This window comes from Epinephelus fuscoguttatus, linkage group LG14, assembly GCF_011397635.1.
Source record: "Epinephelus fuscoguttatus linkage group LG14, E.fuscoguttatus.final_Chr_v1".
Taxonomy (NCBI): Eukaryota; Metazoa; Chordata; class Actinopteri; order Perciformes; family Serranidae; genus Epinephelus; species Epinephelus fuscoguttatus.
The window spans coordinates 19,588,207-19,602,921 of NC_064765.1; the positions used below are offsets into that span (position 1 = coordinate 19,588,207).

At 42.1% G+C, this 14,715-nt stretch overlaps 1 protein-coding gene across 4 annotated transcripts in view; it reads left to right on the forward strand.

The window, feature by feature from the left end:
* LOC125901158 (doublecortin domain-containing protein 2) overlaps positions 1-12,856 on the forward strand; it is a 73,804-nt gene extending 60,948 nt beyond the window's left edge. The window contains exons 11-13 of one of the 4 annotated variants that reach the window (XM_049596592.1): positions 399-480; positions 7,877-8,012; positions 8,424-12,856. In XM_049596592.1, the coding sequence (XP_049452549.1) occupies positions 399-480; positions 7,877-7,899 (105 nt within the window). In that variant the 3' untranslated portion in view covers positions 7,900-8,012; positions 8,424-12,856. Of the gene's footprint in view, positions 1-398; positions 8,013-8,423 lie in introns of those variants that run through there. The other 3 variants (XM_049596593.1, XM_049596597.1, XM_049596594.1) reach the window with 3 other exon arrangements.
* Positions 12,857-14,715: the final 1,859 nt, after the last annotated feature.

The following is a 14,715-nucleotide window of genomic DNA, read 5'->3' on the forward strand; positions in this document are numbered from 1 at the left end:
GATGCTTACCTCACCGCTAGGGCGTCCTGGAAAGATCACAGGAAGAAAAGTTATTGGAAAAGCATGCAGCAGATTGAAGACTCTCTCATAATGAATACAACATGCCTACATTTATGATTGTTAATTTGCTGTGATCATTTAACACCTTTACGGTCATTATATGTTCTGAATTTGACATGTAGACAGGACAGAATCGATTCCTGAAATGGAGCAACTCACTTTTTTTACCTTCATACTTTCAGATGCTCATTAAAACCGAAAGAGGAGAGAGAAAGTCTCAAGGGGCCAACAAAAATACCGTAGCTGCTTCCTTTAAATCATTTGTTTGTTATTAGTTAATGACTCCTGAAGTCCAACAGCACATTTGGATGATGAAATCTCTGACCTTCACTTCACAGTTGACTCTCCTCACTGTAGAGCTCATTAGTGAACCATCTAATCTCATTAGACGACGCCGGGCTAAGGTGGCACGGCGACAAAGTAAGTAACCACACTCACTCTCTCTCTCTCTCTCTCTCTCTCTCTCTCTCTCTGTCTCTCTCTGTCCCTCTTTGGTTTGGACCAGGAGCAGAAACAGGTGTGGAAGCGGGCGTGCAAGTCTGGGACAGGCAGAGTCCTCCCTAACCCTTTCTCCTCTAATTGCCGCAGATGCCAGTATGCTCTCGCTTCTGCCTTTCATAACAGTTGGTGTTTGGCAAAGAGGCTTTTATGTTTGTTTTAGCTGATGCTTTGCTACTTATTGTGTCTCTGTCAAAGGAATACTTTTGCATCCTTAGTTGAATTGAAACGCACACGTCCTCCCCCCGTGGACGTGCATGCCAACTGCTCCGAGACACATTACAGTAACACAGCCACTTTTGAAACTTCTCGCAACAATCTGATGTTGATTTACTGTCTTTCTGGAACTATTTACAAGGAACTTCTGCACATAGAGGAAGAGACGGAGGCGCTGCAGCACAGCTGTGGGGATTAAACAATGTGTGAGCTCCTTAGGCCTTAAGCATATAGGGCTAGTTGCTTCCATGTTGACAACAAAGATAATCATTTTTTTGCTTGCTTTAACATGTTAGTCTTGCAAGTTTGCCATGTTATGAAGCAAGTCTTAAATCATTCATGTAATTTTCTCTTGCATTACACTTCTGGAGTCTAATCTCACTGCAACAATGAGCTGGTTTTCCTGATGCACCTTAGTGATATTTCTCACTCCCCACCTCCGATAACCTCGTCTCCAAACTTAGGATTTACTCCTCTGTCTGCACATTTTCTCCGCCAGGCTCATATTCCAGATCATGTGGAGCCGTATTTATTGTCGCAGCTTATTTAAATAATCACCGGCATGTCAGCGCACATTATGGCCCTCTGTCAAGGTAATAACACATTGTCATTGCTGTTGGGAAGCAAATATTAAACCATAGATCAACGTTTAACAATGCATAATGGACTGGATCTGCATGTTTCCGTTTCCATTTCAGTTGGCCCTCGGCTATATTAGAATAATTTAATGCTCCAAATAATATGAAAAAGCTGTTGTTATTGCTTTTTTGATAAATAGTTAAGGGAATCAGTGTTACATGTATTATAGAATATGAGGCTGTTTGCATGTGACACTTGTTTGACTGTGATGTTAGTGAGCTGCGCCTTTGTAGGAACAGCAAAGCAAGAGCACATATATATAAAAAACTATATATGTATCATTCTCTTTGATTTATATATATATGCCTGTGCTGCATATTTAAAATGACACAGTAAGGTGTTAGTAGTTTTAACTGTTTGTTCTACTGAGTCCATAATATGGTGTTTTTTGGTAATGTGATATTCTGGGCATTGTGGCAAATGCAGCACCAAATTCCCAGGATATCTAATGTTATTATTCTATATGTAACATTTGTGCAGCTAGTCCTGAACTTTGTCTGTCTGCTGTTTGGTGCTTAGCAGGTAGTGAAGCCTGCTACCTCACAATGTGATGCTATAAAAATGGTTTGAGTGAAGCAGTGAAGTGTCTGACTGTCTACGTCCAGGTACGTGGAAATACGTAAAATGCTAAAGGATGGCTTTCTTGGTCAGTGTCTGACGCAGTCCGTCGTTGCCCAAGTGCCAGATTTCGACGACTTTGGAGTGAGACCAGGTGGGACCAAAAGGCTGAAACTCATCAAAAGGATACTTTCAACCAGCTTGTATTATGACAATTTGGGCATCATGTGTAAACTTCCCTCTATCTTGCCAGCACACACATCTCCCCATTCCTCTTTCAGCGGCTTATCTCCCAGCTGGCAGCCATATTGTTTCCTGTGTCGCATTGCATTACCCAGCCGACGGAGCTTATTAGTCTAGTGCATCGCAATGCATTCTGGTAGTTGGAGATTTTCTACTAAACAATGCCACAACCCTTTTTCTCTGTTTTCTCTGGTCATGTTGCACTCGTTTCAAAAGTATTTGTGTCATTCTGCTGCATGGACATCGCAGATTTATGAGAAGACCATCTTTTCTCGCTCCGAAGTCGGCGAAATCCGGCACTTGGGCAGTGTCTTGCAGCATCCAAAACTGTGTTCATGTCCTGTAAGATTATAAAGCCAAAGCCTTTCCTTTTTTTCTAAACCAAACCATGTGCCTTAGGGAAAAAAAGTCAAAGAAGACAGGCAGAACTTGACACATCATCCCGTGGAAAGTCCATGACCAGATGTCGATATGTGACGAGGTCAGAGTGAGAATGAGTTGGCAGAGTTGGGTTGCAGTTCTCTGTGTATTCCTACGAGTGACCCCTTTCACAAACAAGTAGTTTTTTTTTTGCATGTCTATTTATTGTTTTTATACCTGGTGTTTCTCCACAGCTACAGATAAAGATCAGGCTACAGGAATATTATGAGTATAATTTGTAGAATAAGATTCCAATCGCTGCTGCATAGGATTATTTCTTACTTGTGTGATCCAAACATTTCCACTGTGAAGTCCAAAAGTCAAACTGTATTGAAAAATGTTAGATGTAATCATTTCCAAAATTCACGACATGTTTTTATCTAACAAAATATTTTTGCCTCAGTCCGTATTTGTTGGCGTTTCACCTGTCAAAAACATTTTCGGTGCAGTCAAAAACAGTTTGCTCTCCTGCTTGCCACACAAACAGGTGGTCTACCAGCAAACTAACAGCACCATAAATTACATTTATTTATGAAAGAAACTGATTTGATAATAAAAGACCAACTCATTTAATCCAATAAATAATTTTATTGAAGTACTTTTTAAGGGTGACGGACAATAAAAGCTTCATTTGAAAACCTCAACAGAAGCTTTGACTATAAAAAAGAAGTAGGTAAGTTGGGTAACTTCAGGGTGAGTGGGACAGTTTTCGGTTTTCTGCATTGTATGAGACTTCTGGCTATGGATTTCAAAAAATAACCCAACATATGATACATTTCTGTAATGCTGAAGATGTTACCTATCCATTTGAGGAGGAAAGAAGATCTGATTATGTTCCATGGATGCATAGCATACCCTTTTTTGTGAACTGACTAAAATTCGTTTTTGTGTGTGAGATTTGGGTGAGTGGGACAACACATTTGTTTAACTTTTTGTTCTCTCCCTGTACTTTTCTTCTTGCCTTCTCATTCGCTCTCTGCCTCTCTGGTGCCATTCTTTCTGCAGTGGATTAATCAGGATTAGTTTGGAAAGAAATCAAGTCTAAACTTTGTATAGGTTGACACTTGATGAACAAATGTTCCCTACTGTTGTTACTTTGAAAAGCCTTTACGTCTGCATCTAGTACACATATTATCTGATAACTGTGTTGCATTGTATTGGCAGGGGTGTGTGTATATGTGTGTGTGTGTCTGTGTGTTTGTGTGTGCATGCGTGCAGTTTGTATTGGCTGGTGTGTGTGTGTGTGTGTTCCTCTATATATCCTATCATCAACAATAGGCTTGAAGAGTTGGGGACAATCTGCAAATTAGATCCTGAGAAATAATCTGTTATCATGCATCCCTAGTAGGCTGGGTACACTTGCTGTTTATGCTAGCTGTTTTGCTTGCTAGGTAGTTGGGCTAGCAGTAAAATTGAGGTGCTCCATCAACAATTGTGTGGTAGATTTTGGGTCTGCACACAAGAAGGTTAGGAACTATTAATGTGGAACATATATAATGATTCCCTATGGCAGGATTGATCATTTTTATTCATTAAGAGTGCCTTTTGGTGCTGTCCCACTCACCCAAAACCATGCTGACAAAATAAAAATAGCCTAATTCCATAAATGTAAACATAATCTCAACATTTTTTTCTGATTTTATTGTAGAAGTGCATCAAATTCATGTTTCCAGCAAATATTTCTGCAATATCTTGGCGAAAACATTTTTATAACCTTATGATCATAACAATCAAAATCTTATGCCATTTTCCTCACCTTGGGTTATGCAGGGTCAACTTCCTGATTGATGTTGGCCCCGCTCCCACATGTGACATCACACCAATGAATGTAAGCAACTCTGATAATGTGGTTTCACAGCAAGGCTCAGCAAAAAAAAGTTTTTATTTTCAATGTCCAGGGGAGAAAATACAGCCAGTTTACTTATACTGTCCCACCCAACCTGATGTCCCACTCACCCTGAATTAACCCCAACAAGTAGTCATGTGATCCATTGCTAATATTAGAATATTAGATACGCTTTCTTCAAACTCGCCATTCACTTGGAGAAAGCCTGGGGAAGAGGAAACGTGACACCTGACAAACCTTCAGTTTGTGAGGGGTCGTCATTGCTTTGTTTGGTGGGAAAACTATACTGTGTAAATGTAAAAATTCATGTAAATCACAGAGAGATGTCTGGATTTTTGTTGTTTGAATTACAGCGGGGTCTTGTGAGCCCATGTGGGTTGGACCAAACGAACTAACTAACTTTAGCCATTCCAGGTGCACATGTACACACACACACACACACACACACACACACACACACACACACTTCCTTATCAGTGATTCTTCTCGGGGTTCAATGAACCATCAGCTGGAAAATCTCCCCGGCTGATCCTGAGTCAGTGTGTGTTGGGTGCCAGGCCTGCAGCGTTTGCCCCCGGGGATTCCTTCTTGGATCAGCTGTTGCTAGCTGAGCCAGCGGCTAACAGAGCCCCGGGGAGCTCCAGGTGGGCCTGATTAGCTCTCCATGGAAGACAGGGGTCAAGGGAAGGCAGCTCGGGTTACCTTCACAGAGGTGGAGAGGAACAGAGGAAGGGGAGGGAGAGGCGGAAAGCAGTGTGTGGCGGACAGGCAATGAGTGGTTGCGGAGCACTGAGTGGGGAATTAGACACATGTCGGGCCGAGGTCTCAATTTTCCTGCAATCAGCACGACACCTGGCCTCGTCTTAATTGGTCAGGCTACCTCACCTAATCCATCGCCCGTCCTCCTCAGTGTCTGGAGCCCTCTAAGCTCCATTCGGCACTGAGGCGAATGGACAAAAGCCAGGGATGAGAAAGGGGCCTCTCTTTGAGACCTAATCCAATTAGATAACTGTTAGAAAACCGTGAGTGGAGTTTCATGTCCCTTAAAAGTAGACACGAACTCTGGCAACCTCTGTGACCTCGGAGAATGCCATCTTGTTAAGAGTCGCAGCAGGAACTCCTATCCCCCTCTCTTGATCTCTCTGACCAGAGGGTGTGTGTTTTGTGTGTGTGTGGGTCTTAGAAATAGACAGAGAGAGGGATAAACGGTCCCGACTCATATAGCAGCTAGTCTACATCTCATCCAAGTCTAAAATAAATCAGTGTCTGAAGGGGCTCTCCTGATAGTTGTGCAATGGTGCCTCTGTTTGTTTTTAGTTTAAACTTAATTAACTCTTTAATACTCTTATGTAAACAAAACAAAATAAAACAAAACAACGCAAGAGCCACTCTAGCATATAAAAGTACAGAAACTGCACTACAGGGACCCATCTGATTTATTCATATTTACAGAATCATGATAGCCTTAGGTGATATCTTTGCCAGTAAATACATGAATATGTATCGCTGCTTTTTGAGACATGCTATGACTTACATATTTCCCTCGCACCGCCCATTTGTATTCATACAAAAAGGTTTCAGGCGCCGCATTAAAAGCCCGGCGTTCTCCCACTTTTGAAACACATCTAAGTATCGTAAACTTGTGATGTGCCCTGCCAGAGTGGCGTGGCCTTGGAGCCTGCCCCTAAATGTTTGCTGAAGGGGGGCACCGGCTGGCCCTCGTAATACCCCATAATGTCCCTGCATAGTGATCAAACAATGAAATTTAATCAGTGGCCTCCAGTCTACTTCCCATAAAAATGTGTTCTCTAATATAAAGTTCATTTCTATGAATATTAAAGCAGCATATCATCTGTTGAATATTTCATTTGATCTCCACCTTTAATAATGCAAAATGAGGAATAGAACATTCACCCCCTTTTTCCTATAGATGATGACTTTGTCCACTTTTGTATATATCACATATTACATTACAAGCCGTAGTGTCTTTAATATATAGGTGTAGTTAAAAATGGTAGTGGATATTATGCCACAGCTTAAGGCGTTTTGGCTGTCATTGAAATACAGAGCATCAGAATGATGAAGGTTTAAGTAAATGTCTAAAGTGAAGCATTGCTTGACACCTGCTCACTTTGAATGAACTTTGAATCAGCCACAGTAGGTAACTTGACAGTGCCGGACATGGAACATTCTGTGCCCTGGGCAAGCTTCCATTGGTGCCACCCCCCCCAACAAATGTTTTTTTATATTTATTGTATTTATTCATAAACACAAACAACAACTAATTACAAACAACACAAATAAAAATTAAGCTAACAGAAAATTATAATAAATATTGAACAACAAAAGAATACGATGTGTGCAAATTTGGATGGCTTTTACCTTTTCATTTTTTCTTATGCTAATGCTCGTCACTCAACCATAAAGGCCAATTCCCAGTTTGTCTGCAAGGGCCCATTTTTTTACCGTGTAATGTAAATCTCGTGCCGGCACAGTAATGCAGTGGTTAACATTGTCGCCTCACAGCTCGGTTCAAACTCCAGGGTGGGGGAGCCCTTCTGTGCGAAGTTTGCATGTTGTTCCCATGTCAGCGAAGGTTTTATCTGGGTACTCCGGTTTCCTCCCTCAAGTCACAGACATGCAGGTTAACTGGTGACTCTAAATTGTCCATAGGTGTGAATGTGAGCATGAATGGTTGTCTGTCTCTATGTGTCAGCCCTGTGATAGTCTGGCGACCTGTCCAGGGTGCCCCACCTCTCACCCAATGCCAGCTGGGACGTTTTGGTCATGGACTTTCCGCATCCACATATGACGTGAAAGGTACCCTGGGTGTGTTGGTTGGTGACGCTCTGGGATGCCTTGTCAAGTTCTCTATTAGGATACACTTCTATTTTTACAGGAAAGTTAACATTTACATACAGTAAAAACACGTGGTTAGGTTTAGGCAGCAAAACACGGTTAGGTTTAGGCAACGAAAGGAAGTGGTGAAGTTTAGGAAAACAGAACAGGGCTTGGCTTTAGAATCTTATGGGACGTGAACACTGCTATCTCGGATGAAGGTCGGTGTTTGTTTTACCTATCCAGCCAACCCTCCCACCCGTTCTGCTTGGACTTTCGCTGCCTTAACTTTTATCCTTGTCCTGCTGCATTTCCCCCTGATGCTGCCGGGCGCCGTTAAACTAAAATGGCAACCAGCCGCATATCATGGCGATGTTAAAGGATGCCTCCTATTCTTTAGATTCTGATGTCGCAAGTCACTGCTCCAAGCGTTGGATTTTGACGACTTCGCAGTGAGACTGTGCTTGTACTACGTTGCACAGGCAGATATTTCCCTTTGTTTTTTTTTTTATTCCATTGCTTTATATAAATATATATATGTATCTCCTGTAATTTCAGTAACTTGGTGGGGTGGGGGGTGAGGGGTGTTGCCCCCCCATGAGTTGGTCACCCATGTCACCAATAAGAAGATCTGCCTCTGTGGCTGGAGACAGGAAGAAGAAGTCAAGCAGCAGAATCTTTGCAGATACTGAAGGTACCGTCAGACATAAAGATACTAAAGTAGTTATGTAAGGGCCGCACAGACTCCCCACACAGCTTTGGATGCTTATCTAGTATAATTGTGTGACATTATAAGGATGCAAATGAAGTGTGTAGACATGGCAACCCTGTTGGAAAAAGCCTTGAGGCTGTCTCCCCTTTGTTTCCTTCCCCTCTCAGCCATGTTCTAATTGTATTATCCCCGTCATTTTAGTTATTTGCTTCGCTCTCGTTTGCTGTCTCCCTCCTCTGAATGTCTTTGTATAGCACAATCATCAAGGTGATAATTGCATTGCCAGTCCCCAGTAAGAGACATTCTTAATTATTTCAGCATTAGGCGGTAGTTATACAGGCAATTAATGCTTGACTTCACAATTATATACTTTGTTTGATTGCCTTTTATCAGCAGGATACAATGGGCTTATTTGCGGCTGACAAGAGGAGCACCACAGTTTTATACAAAAGATAAGTGATGTGACATTCCCTGTATGGCTCCCATTCACATGCAAACATCGCATGTTGCGTTGAAGTGCTTTTAATCTCACAAACACCCCACGCATGAAAACAGTTGCATGGAATTGTGTGGACGCTGAATGAGCTGTCAAGCCATGAAAAGCAGTTTGGGTCAGTCTGTGCTTTTGAAGACTTGATGCCTTCTCTGCCAGTCTCACTTGAGATCGGTCTGAATTGTTGACACCTCCTTTGGAACACACTTTTCTCGCTCATATGGATCGCTCAAGTGCCATGCTTTTTATGTGCGGGGGAGTTGTTTGAACCTCTGTGCTTTATTGTTAGTCGGCGAGGTCTCTCTGTATCATTCCTCGAGCATCTGAAATCTTAGTAACAGTAACACACTTAAAGTATGTTGCTAATAAGTGACATTAGATTTTATATGCTGCTTTATAATTCGATTCAGGCCTAATTATACTGAGGTGTACACCTGGCACTAGCCCTCACTACCACATTCCTCTGTCTTTAAAGTCTTGGCCCGGGCATCAAAGCCGCCTGGTTTTGATGATATTTTGGCACTGCTCAGTGTTGGCTGCAACTTAAATGGGATTAGAGTGTTGCATGTTTTAAAAAAAACAGGCCGCTGCTCTTCATCTCAGCAGAACAGGATATTATAAGTACTTTTCAATGTCAAAACTTATAGGGAAAACTGTAACATATTAAAGGAAACTGCAAAGTAGAAAAAGGTCCACAGAGTCTCTACCAGGCCAATCTGCAGAATTAATGTTGGCATTGTACATTTTGACAAAACATGTATATGTTACATTTTTACATGTAGCACATTTGTATTATGTAGCAGTCACATGAAAACTTTATGTCTCTTTAAGTTACACCACTGCTGTGGTTAACATGTGGTTAGGTTTAGGCACAAAAAGTACTAGTTATGGATAGGAAAAGATCATGCTTTGGCTTAAAACACTCGCTCTTGGTGGCACAATCCCCAGTGGAAAGGCAGCTATGTGTAATTAAAAAACAACTGCTTTAGGTGGACAATCCCCTTCTCCGATCTCCTTCAAAAAAAATAAAACAGGTGGACAATCTCCTGAGAGAATGCTGAGATGTCCTGGTAAAAACAACCGCTTTTGATAGCACAATCCCCATTAGAAACGTAGCAATGTCTACATAAAAAGGCTGTCCCTTTTGGTGGCACAATCTGCATTGGAAACACAGTGATGTCCTGATATAAAAGAAATGCTTCTGGTGGTAAATAAGCAGCTAGACCAACATAGCATCAGGTCACTAAGAAACAGTTGTTTTGTTTGGTGGTCTCAAACAGTGGTCTGAAGCTTAGCAGTCATCTCACTGAGGTGTCATGCCATCCACTACTTCACTTTAGAAAGATTGGTTTATGTATGAAATGTACAAATGTAACAAAGCAAGGATTTGCAGAAATGTACAAAGCACACATAAACATTTTTTAATGGCAACTGGCTTCATCACACCATGACCTACAGCAGGCACTGGGGCGGTCGGGATGAGAGTCAGCACCTCCAAATCAGACGCCATAGTTCTCTGCTTGAAAACGGTGGATTGCCCCCTCTGGGTTGGGAGAAAGTTACTGCCTCTATCTCAGGGTCTTGTTCAAGAGTGAGGGTAGAATGAAGCATTAGATGGATCGGCAGTGTGGTGCGGCTTCTGCAGTGATGTGGACGCTGCGCTGTACCGTAGTGGTGAAGAGGGAGCTGAGCCGGAGGGCAAAGCTTTCGATTTACTGGTCCATCTACGTCCCAGTGGTCATGAGCTCTGGGTGGTGACTGAAAGAATGAGATCACGGATACAAGCAGCCGAAATGAGTCTCCTCTGTGGGGTGGCTGGGCTCAGCCTTAGAGATAGGGTAAGGAGCTCGTACATCTGGAGGGAGCTCAGAGTAGAGCCGCTGCTCCTTCATGTCGAAAGGGGTCAATTGAGGTGCCTCAAGCAACTGATCAGGATGCCTCCTCGGCACCTCCTGTTTGAGGTGTTCCTGGTGCATCCCACTGGTAGGAGGCCCCAGGGCAGACCCAGAACACACTGGACAGATTACATATCTCATCTGGCCTGGGAACACATTGGGGTCCCCCAGGAGGAGCTGGAAAGTGTTACTGGGGAGAGGGACATCTGGGGTGCTTTGCTTGGCCTGCTGCCCCCACAACCTGGCCCCAGATAAGCAGATAAAAAATAGATGGATGGAACTGAGCTGTCTCTACGGTGTATTACCATCAATGTTATTTACCCTCAGCTTTTCTAGTGCATAAATATTATAGACATATGTACCACACTAGATTTAGCACATCTCTTTCAACAGACCAGTCCAGTAAGTGTCCAGTCGAGTGCACACTCATTGGACAGAACCTTACCAGAACATGCCAACATTATCACAGGCTAAATTGGGTAAAGATGCTGCTAGCCAGCACACCAGATGTCTATTCAATAATAATAAAAACAACTTTTCATTTTCATGACACCTGATGATATGGGCAGAACTTGCAGAAAAGTGAAGGGTAGAAGCCAGTGTTCAAATAAAGGGGAATTCAGTCCACACTGTTCACAGATGTGCATTTACAATGTTCACTAACTGCCTTTTCATGGCTTATTCTGTTCTTAATTATTGTCTGTAACTGCCAAGCTGGGACACTTTTTCTCTGTATTATTGATCTACAAGTGAGGCTGGGACAGAGGCAGCATGAAATACTCCATCTACCTTAATGACTGTAAAATATTTTTAAAGCATTTGTTCATTTCTGACCACGAGATCACTGGTAGCAAGATCCTAAAATAAACTCACAGAAACACAGCTCAATGTAGCTTTGGCTCATCAACGTATTGATCTGCGATAAGGCTGGAACAACACTACTGATGCAACATGAGCACACATGCAAGAGCCAGAGAGAACATGCTGTTGAAGAAACATTTCTAGTCTCCTAACAAATGTAAGCCCAAATTCACTGTCTTAGGTACGATTGATTTGTACCATGCCGCAAGTATCCCCAGCCACTCAGCTTTCACACAAGTAATGTTCTGTACCTGAGTACACTTGCTTCATCATCCATGTGACATATTTTTGTTGTGCTACAGTGTAGAAAAGGGCGCTGAAGATGGACACTGCCACTCTGGGGACCGTACTCAGTGGGTGCTGGCAAAGCAGTAAGGCAACACTCCTACCCAGAGGAGGAGCTGCTATTGTTGGACATGGAGCACTCCGCTTTCAGTCAGAGCTCTGACTGCAGGTCAAAGATGGCAGCGAAGATGGATCTGGGCAAGCTGGTCTCACTCCGAAGCTGGCAAAAAAGCTGAAAAAAGTTGTCCTTTAACATTGGCATGTTATGCAGTTGGTCACTGTTATAGTTTAATGGCTCTCAGTGGCATCAGGGGGGAAACGCAGCGGGACAAGAACGAAAGTTAAGGCTTTGAAAGTCAGAGTGGGGCAGGCTGGAGGAGTGGTGAATGGGTCCAACAAACACTGACTTTAACCCGGGAAAGCAGTGTTTGTGTCCCGTAAGATTATGAAGCCAAACCCTGATCTTTTTTCCAAAACCTAACGACCTGCGTTAGTCGTTGGAAAAAAAACAAAACGTCAATTCGTGGTGTTGTACCATCATAGTGTGTTTATTTTGAAAGAGACTGCATGCAATGTAAATTTCCTGTGAAAATGGAAGCGTATTTTGAAAGAAGACAATGCATGTAACAGGCAGAACTTGACATAGCGTATCAGAACGTCAACAACCAACGCACCCAGGGTACCTTTCACATCGTATCAAATAACCAAATGTCAATATGTGTCAAGGTCAGAGTGAGAATGTGTTGATCTGGGTCTGTCTGCAGCGGACCGAGCTGCTGTCTGATATAAAGGCATCAGTATTAAATTGTGACTGTTTCATGATTGGTTACAAACTCTCTGTTGTCATGGTAAATAGCAGTCCACTTTTTGTGTTTTGTAACAGTTGGAGTTCACACCTGATGCATTCTCTCCCGGTGTACACATGAACATCGGCTCACCTTTTCCAGTGGACGCAACACACTAATCAAGCAAACTGGACTTTGGAGTCAATACTCAGATCCAGGCCTGGGTCCATGGTGTGAAGACCCCCTTTAATTCTTATGGTGCAACAACTCCTGAGAGAAAGATGTACGTCTATAGCTGCCATATCGTCTATCCATTGTTTTAACTTATTAGTACTTGCACTGTTGCTTTATTATTGTTGCTGTTTTGTTGTTATATTTGACATATGTGTCTTTACGAACAAATTGTTACAATGAATAAATAAGAAATACAGAACCGTTAACAGTAATGATGCTTCTGCTGCACAAGCCAGAGACGAATATGACAGATCCTGTGACTGCACAAATAAAAAAGGCTTCAAGAAAACAATGTGTCTTGTATAATTTACTGCAGTTTCAGTGTGTGTTTGTTTTTTATATGAGAGGCTCCTGTTTGTGCTGTTTATTTACAAGCATCATTGAGTCTTTCTCAGAGCTACAGTGATGGAATAAGAGTACAAATAGGCCAATCAGTGTTGAAACGATTTCTCCGCAATTAATATGCAACCCATAGTTTATGTATGCAACAATTAATGCGCTTCATTATTGATAACTAAGATCAACTAGCTTCCTGCTGTGTTTAAGAAGTTCTGTTTTAGAGGCAGAGTACAGATAAATGGTTATGCTGCAAACATTTCTGATCTCTCTGATATAATTATCACGGAGAGCAAAGTCTTGATTGATCTATAAACATGTCATTCTGAGCGCATGAATACTTGATATTTTTCCTTTAATTTTCCCAGGGAGTTCAGTTAGTGAGCAAATCTGATCATCTGAAATGAACATGGTCAACTGAGTGTGCCCCAAAAAAACATATGGAAAGGAAGATGTAAGGTCAAGGAGTGAAGGGGGCTGATCTTGTGGAGCTTCGTCATCATGGTCACAGTAATAAGCCACATAATATGAGTGTATGGTAAATGGGCTGCACTTGTATAGCACTTTTCTAGCCTTCCCCAGGTACAGCTGTGGCTCAAAGGTAGAGCAGGTCATCCACGAATCTGAAGATCGGCTGTTTGATCCCCGGCTCCTCCAGTCCGCATGTTGAAGTATCCTTTGGCAAGATACTGAACTTATAGCTGTTCCACTGGTGTGAGCGTGTGTGAATGGCTACAGAATAGCAGTTGGCACAATGTGCGGTCGCCTCGGCCACCAGTGTGTGAATGTGTGGATGTGACATCTAGTGTGAAAAAGCGCTTTGAGTGGTTGGAAGACTCGAACAGCACTACACAAGTGCAGTCCACTTACCATTTACTCATATCATGTAACTTACTACTGTAACCATGATGACGAAGCTCCACTAAGGAAGTAGTCATTTAATAATAATTTAAAAAAAAAAAAGAAAAAGTTCAGCCTCCGTTGCACCAGTGCTTTGTGGTGACGGACTCATATTACTTACTATACTTTACACACAAAGAGTTCTCTGAGGAAACAATGAATGCTTATTGTGGTCACATTTAAAGATACTGAACACTTTGCAAAATATTGTCAATCAGTAGCATTTGATTTGCAAATGGTTTGTAAGGCAGATGAAAACTTAACCTGCTTCCCTAATAGCTTTCTCTTTAGTTCGGTGTGGTGACGCCAACATTACGACACAGAAATGAAAATGTATGCGCATGTGAGGAGTGGACTCACTGAATGTGGAAAAACAGTCATATTGTTGAAATTGCACTTATTTTTCTGAGGACATCTCAGGCTGTTTATCATCTGTTTTGTAAAAGAATGCAGGGAGAGGTTCAGCCTTTTTTAGATCAAATTGGGCTGTATGTTGCCCATGAGCTAAAACAAGGTCTACAGCCCTGTTCTAAATGTAAATCTTTACTGACCGCACCAGCTACCAGATGTTTGGATTAAGCATTATTATAAGCTACCTTAACGGTCCCATCTATCTTACAGGTCCAGTGTGTAGGATGTAGTGGCATCTAGCGGGGAAGTTTCTTCGACTTCTTCTTCTTCTTGTTATTATTATTATCAATATTATTTAGGACAGAAACTTCTCCTGTGTGCCAAGTGTGTAGGAGGAACTACGGAGGCCGATGTGGAAATGTGAAAAGGTGAATGGACTAAATCATCACTAGAGTCATGTTACATGGGTAAGTTTTTCATACACAAATGGAGATAGTTAAAGACTAATCCAAGTGTAGACCATTGAAAGAATAACTTTAAACTCT